The following is a 7,082-nucleotide window of genomic DNA, read 5'->3' as shown; positions in this document are numbered from 1 at the left end:
CACCATTTAAAGCAGAGCAAGAGCTTGAACCAAGCCATACCCCTGGAGAGGAGAAAAAATCAATCAAAGAGAGAGAATGGTTTTGCTAGACAAGCTCTGGGACGATGTTTTGGCTGGTCCTCACCCTGATCGGGGCCTAGGCAAGCTCAGGAAGGTTACCCCCAAGCCCTTAAACCTGGGAGGTATGTGTCCGATCTCTGCTTTCTTTCCTTCTTTCTTTCTTTCTCTTTCTTTCTTTTTTCTTCTTCTTGTTTGGTTCTTTGTATAGATATTAACATATATATGTGCCTACATAGATGGTGTGGAAGGAGAGGGAAGCAAGTACCAGCGATCGCTGTCGATGCCGGCGGGCCCATCAACTCCACCAACACCGGGGACGCCGATGACGCCACCTTCTGCTAAGAAAGAGAACGTGTGGAGGAGTGTGTTCCATCCAGGAAGCAACCTTGCCACCAAGAGCCTCGGCGCTAACCTCTTCGACAAGCCCCAGCCCAACACCCCCACTGTTTACGACTGGTAATTTAACACTTATCATGCAAACTTTGCCCCCTAAGGGCCAAGCCGTTGGATCCTTCTTGTATGGGCAGATGTTGATTCGGGTAGTAAAATCAATGGATCGAACGGTTTGGATCAGGTTTTATATATTAAATTTATTTATTTATTTTAAATTTTAGGAGTAACATGTCCGTCTAGAATTCCTAAAGCTAAGACACAATACCTATTGTTAGAGGTAGTGACATTTTTTTATGGGACACCAAAAACAAAATCAACGACTGTATCTGAGCGTGGAAAGTAGACAATGTTCTTTCTTTCACTTTTTGGTAGAGGAATATTTATTTATGATTAAGGTGAGTAACTCGTAGTAGGAGGAAGAACATGTTTTCTGAATTCATGGATCGAAAATGACATAAACTGTTAGTAGATATTATCCGCAGTACAAGAATCATGTTTGTAGGGGCTGATCTGCATATATGGAATCTATCCAACAACCAATTCTGTGATGAATTCCATCCGTGTGGATCAGTCCGTACAGGAACTTGATCCATATACTCATACAAACTTTGCCCTGGGTCAAGCCGTTGGATCCTTGTTGTATTGGTAGGAACTCATAGTAGGAAGAAAAACATGTTTTATCGATTGTGCATCGGGGTCAGTTATATTGTTAATCTCCTTTAAAATAAATTTAAAATAACAAGAAAATTTATTAAAAAAAAAAAAAAAAAATCTATGTTTCGGAATGGATCTGATCGGATATTGGAAGTTATTTTGGTTCAATATAAGTATTGATGATGAATGATTGAGTTTGAGTTAATTTCATGAGTTGCAGGCTCTACAGCGATGGCACCCGGAGCAAGCACCGTTGAGGAGTGAGAGAGTGAGGCAAGGGCACACATGGTGATGTTGCCAATTGCTACGAATTAGACGGTGATATATATAGGCAGTAAGATCCTTTCAGTGACTCAGTCCCATCTTTGTACATGTTTTTTTTTTTTTTTGTCGTATTAATTAAGTGGGTGGTGTGTCGTGGTCGCGTATGGACTAAAAGTCAATTAGTGAAGTGTGCGTGAATCTGTCAAGGAAAGCGAATGTAGTGTATGTATATGCGAGGCAGGGTACGGTGGTGTGCGTTTTCACCTTTGAGGAGATGTTCTGTGGCATCCACGCCTTAGATGGTTATCTATTTATCTACAGCTTTGTTTTTGTGATCGTGATGTTGGAAAAGATGATTCTGAATAATAATACAGTAAAATGATGCTTAAAATTTGCACTTTTATTATGCATTTGATGATGATGATGATGATGATGATTCACAATCAATTGATTTTGGATCTCACTTCTCTTTTGCTACAGTGTAGTGAAAACCATCTGATGTATTTCAATTTTAAAGGATACATGTTAGAAATTTCTTTGATTAAGAAAGGATTGAATGATTATTGGCTAAGAATAAAGGTCGAGACTATCAACGAACTTATGACAATGATGTGATATATTTCAATATTTATGGTTGTCTTTATCAGATTTCTATAGTTTTTGGATAGATTTAATTAGGTGCTGACCAATGGGGTCTAGTAGTAAAAATACCTTCAATCAATCACTCCTTGAGTAGTCTAGTAGTGGAAATGCTTTTAATCAATCACTCCTTGAGTTGGCTAATTGTGGAGTTGAAGAGTATCCTTAAAAAAATAAATCAATAAAATAAAATAAAATAAAATATGCAATGCTGAGATTAGCAAAGCAAAGACAGTCTCATGGTCCACTGTTGTAAAAATACCAAAATACCTAGAATCTGACGTTGAAAGGGCAATGGAGCCCGTGCCTGCCCACTAGCATAATAGATTGGATCTGATTTAAATGTGACCCTGAACCGAGTATGTTCTTGAATTTTTGGGGTTTAGGTGAGGTCTTAATAATGCATGACAAAGCCATAATACCATACTTTATAAATTATATTTTCAGTCTATTTGGAACATTGTTGGGGTACGGGAACCTCCAAAGACGTAAATAATGGGTCTTGAAACATTTGGAAATATTTTTGATTAATCCTTGTTTATCCTGCTACAGGTGGCAAACTGAGGTGTCTATAGTACATGGCATATCTTTTATGGAAAAAAAAAAAAAAGAAGTATGCTATATCTATCACAAGATCAAATCCATAATAAAAAGATCAAGTAGTAGAACAACGTTTGGGCTTGATGATATGATAAACTTTATTGCTTAATATATTTTTACTTCCATTAAAATAAATAAATAAATAAATCAAGAATAACGTTTGGAGATATTTTTTTATACAATCATTTTTGTCAACGCATTCAAAAATTACGAAGATGCTTACCTGATGGTACTACAAATTAGTTATAGAACCTCCCGGCAAAATCTCCAGTCCTGAAATCTTCTTGTCTCTGCTGCGATTGTGGTCCATTAGAACCTGAAATCTGTAGAATCAAATCCATCTCATGTTTCTAACTGAGACATGAAGATTTTGGGTCTTAAATACTACAAACCTAAATCTCTCACTTCCCAATCCAAAACCATCCCACGTCTTCTTGTCTTGAAACCTTGTAGCACCCTGAAATCTTCAATACTCTACACAAATATGATTGGTTTACAAGAGTGATTCAAGGATCTTAGAGCCAAGAGGGCTATAATTTACTTTGTATGGTTCCTGGACTAATCGTGGTGATATACCATATATCTGTTGATCGGTCAATACTCGGGTAACCGCCCTGAAGTCGTGTGGTTCAAGATAGGTGGGTCGAACTCAACCCTTTGATCACCTGACCTCTCAGAAAAAAGGACTTGGGCGGGATCATGCGATTGCTTGACCCCCAAGCCACTAAACCCAAGGCTAACTATGGTAGGGTTAGCCGTTGGAAGGATTTTACCACAGTTAAGTTGACGGTTATGATTCCTAACCAGGGTTAAGTTAGCCGTTATGATCTTGGCCAACTCAGCCATGGTCCTCCTAAGAGGGCAGAGACACATGTCCATGACCCTCAACCAATAAGAAAGACCTATCCATTCTATATAAGAGAAGCTCAGCCAGGGAAGAAGGTAAGCTCTCAATCCACTGAACACTTTATAATATACCCTCACCGAGATTAACTTTAGCATCGAAGCCTGGTCTCGAAGCTTCCTCCGGGCAAGTTTATGACCTGTGTTTTGTAAGTTTATACGTGGTGAAAACGTGCAGTAACAATTGTGCCATCTGTGGGAATCTTTACAATAAGCCATCCCGATGCTCAGTGAGATCGAGAGAATGAAAAAGACTACCAGACCTTACTCGAAGAAAGGAGGACAACCTACAACCTCCCATCCACTGGAGAACCAATGAGACGCAGTAGGGGAAGTCGAGCAAGATCCGGCTATTGATGATGCAACAAATGCCTCTGTACTAGCTCGTTCAGATCTTGAAATAGTTCCGCCTCCTCCCGTGATGGCAGAGCAGTTTGACAACCTACAAAAACAGGTTCAAGACCTGGTGTAGTTGATCCATGGGACCTCAAGAAACTTTAGCAAGCGACCACGCACCGGTTAACCTGGTCAGCACAGTTGTGAGAAGGAAGTCTCTAAAAAATCTACTGCCAGCTTATCCAGCTCCACGGAAGACAGCCCGAGTCGCGAAGAGCATTTTGACCACCCTAGTGAAGAGAGAGAAGCAATGTCCCCGCTAAGACATGGAAAAAATGAATGCGCGGATCACAACAGTCATGTTAATCATCCTCCAAGGTGTGGCTCAGCACATTCTCCTCGTAGGAGAGAAGACACCAAGAGAACGAAACCCAGGCAGAGGACTGGGGCCAAACGATCTGATCGAGAGCAGCCCCCACATGATCATGCTGACCAACCAGAAATTCTCCTAGAGCGACAGCTCAGGGAGTTCAGACAAAGGTGGAAAGTATGGAGAAGGGCGATGATGAAAAGGAGGTTGAAGACCTCGAGAAGTTTGGCGAAAGTCCTCTTTCGGAAGAGATCATGCGGATTCCACTACTAGGAAGCTTCATAATGCCTACGTTCCAACTCTATGACGGAATGAGGGATCCTTGGGAGCATCTGCATGCGTATCGTTCGATCATAACCATCTAGGGAGCTACAGAGGCACTCTTGTGTAGAGTGTTCCAAGCATCTCTCCAGGGCCTAGCCATGATCTGGTTCTCGTGTTTGGAACCAGGGTCTGTCTGCGACTTCAAAAAGTTGAGTAGAAAGCTCTTGGATTACTTCGTAGGGAGCAAAGGACGTCGTAAGACCTCATCGGACCTCATGGATCTAAAACAATGAGCAGGTGAGACTCTCCAACAATTCACATGGAGATTCAACTTAGAAAAGTTTGTGGTCAGAGACCTCGATCCGACCACCGAGTTCTTGGCCTTGAAGAGTGGGATTTAGGAGGAATGCTTGAAGTTCTTCTTCTCCAAATCTAAACCAAAGACTTTGGCCCAACCGAGAGAGAAGATTCGAAGATATAATAACACTGAGGAACTTACTACCAATGGGCCAGGTGCGAGCATCCAGGTGGATCGGCGAAAAAATTCCGACAAGGATGAAGGAGATCGGGGTTACAGATAGAAGCACCCCAGAGTTGACGATCGAGGAACAAGTTGAAAGGCTTACGAGGGTTACACTAGCTTGAACAATTCCCGGTCCCACATACTGATGAAAATCAATGCTGAGGAAAGGAGGAAAGGGCGAGGATGAAAACTCCAAGGAGAATACCCTCACCTCCCGAGAGTCGTGATCGACACTGGTATTGTGACTATCATAGAGATCATGGTCACTCAACCAACCAGTGCAGAGAGCTAATGGTCATGATAGAAGAGATCATCCAGAGGGGTTTCCTAAGGAGATTCACTGCAGGAGAAGATAAAGGTCAGGACCGACGAAGAGAAGCTCCACGATGGGAAGAAAGAGAGAACTGTTGGGCAGCTCACCCTGACAATAAATGATACAATCGTCGTAGGCAACCTAATCTCGCCCGGAGGTCGCATCCCCGACTAGGCAATGAGAGGAGAACCGATTAAGCATGGGACCACCTCGAACACCCACCTGCTAGGGTTATCACTACTATCTTGAGGGTACCAGCCAGTGGTAGAAATTCAAGAGCAGCGAGGAAGAACTACGCTCGCACCCGTCCAAGAGGGCTAGGATCGACCAGGTGATCACTTTCGATGATGAAGATTCTCGGGGGGTGGAGTTTCCCCACGACGATGCCATGGTCATAAACCTCCGAATAGGGGCTTTCAAGGTGGAGATGGTCCTAGTTGATAATGGAAGTTCGGCGGGCATCATTTTTTGGGCGGCATTCCAAAAGATGGAGATCAAAGAAGACAAGTTGAGGCCAGTCAACACTCCCTTGTATGGGTTCTCGGGAAGTCCTGTTCGACCAAAGGGGATGATCGAGCTCCAAATTCGAGCGGGTAGCGATGAGTTATAGAAGTCGAGTATGGTAAATTTCTTGGTTGTCGACACCCCTTCGGCTTATAATGTTATTATGGGTAGGCTAGCTCTCAACAACCTCAAGGTAGTAGTATCGACCTACCACTTGAAGATGAAATTTCCCACCGAAAAGGGAGTCGAAGAATGTCAGGGCAACTGGCTAGAATCAATAAAATGCTATTTCAATACTCTAAAGGATTCTAGAAAGCAGAAAGACATGCTCGTAGTCGGGATAGACGAACGACAGAAGAAAGATGTCAGTAGGGGAGAGCCTGCAGAGGAGCTGGTACCAATAAATCTTTTCGAAGCTGACACCTCCAAGCAACTACTGGTAGGAGCGTCTTTGTCGCCTAAAGGTCGATAAGAACTCATGATGTTATTGAGGAATAATGCTGATCTATTTGTGTGGTCACCAGTTGATATGCCAGGGATCGACCAAGCATTGATCTGACGCATCGACCAAGCCTTGATTCGACGCATCGACCAGCAAAGCAGAAGAGAAGAACCTTCGCACCAAACAGACAAGCATCTATTGAGGAAGAAGTAGAGAAGCTTCTAAAATCCGGATTTATTAAAGAGATATGGTACCCCGACTGGTTGGCAACGTAGTGATTGTGAGGAAGTCGAGTGGTGAATAGTGCATGTGCGTCGACTTCACTAATCTTAATAAGGCATGCCCCAAGGATGACTACCCATTGCCAAGGATAGACCTCCTTATAGATGCCACGGCATGACATGACCTTATGAGCTTTATGGACGCTTGCTCGGGATATAATCAGATCAGATTGGATATGTGGGATCAACCGAAGACTGCATTTATTACTAACAAAGGATTGTACTGCTATAGGGTTATGCCCTTTGGCCTCAAGAATGCTGGGGCAACATATTAGAGACTGGTCAATTGAATCTTCAAGCCCATGATCGAAAGAAACATGAAAGTATATGTGGACGACATGCTAGTAAAAAGCAAGAGAGCACCCGACCATTCGACATTCTGAGAAGATACAACATGAAGCTCAACCCGACCAAATGTTCGTTTGGAGTAACTTCGGGTAAGTTTTTGGGTTTCCTGGTCTCGAGCAGAGGTATAGAGGCCAACCCAAATAAGAAACAGGCAATCTTGGAAATGGCACACCAAAAATAGTGAAGAG

The 7,082-nt window shown here is 42.7% G+C and overlaps 1 protein-coding gene across 1 annotated transcript; it reads left to right on the top strand.

Annotated features, from left to right (window-relative positions):
- Positions 1-1,765, top strand: LOC122064490 (auxin-repressed 12.5 kDa protein-like). The gene is made up of 3 exons (XM_042628193.1): positions 1-182; positions 297-516; positions 1,328-1,765. The coding sequence occupies exons 1-3, from the start codon at positions 77-79 to the stop codon at positions 1,362-1,364; spliced, it is 363 nt and encodes a 120-aa protein (XP_042484127.1). The 5' UTR covers positions 1-76; the 3' UTR covers positions 1,365-1,765.
- The last annotated feature ends 5,317 nt before the right edge of the window (positions 1,766-7,082 follow it).

The sequence above is a fragment of the Macadamia integrifolia genome, unplaced genomic scaffold, assembly GCF_013358625.1.
Source record: "Macadamia integrifolia cultivar HAES 741 unplaced genomic scaffold, SCU_Mint_v3 scaffold1672, whole genome shotgun sequence".
NCBI classification, from domain to species: domain Eukaryota; kingdom Viridiplantae; phylum Streptophyta; class Magnoliopsida; order Proteales; family Proteaceae; genus Macadamia; species Macadamia integrifolia.
Note: the sequence above shows the minus strand (reverse complement) of the source record. Positions and strands in the feature narration are given on the sequence as shown.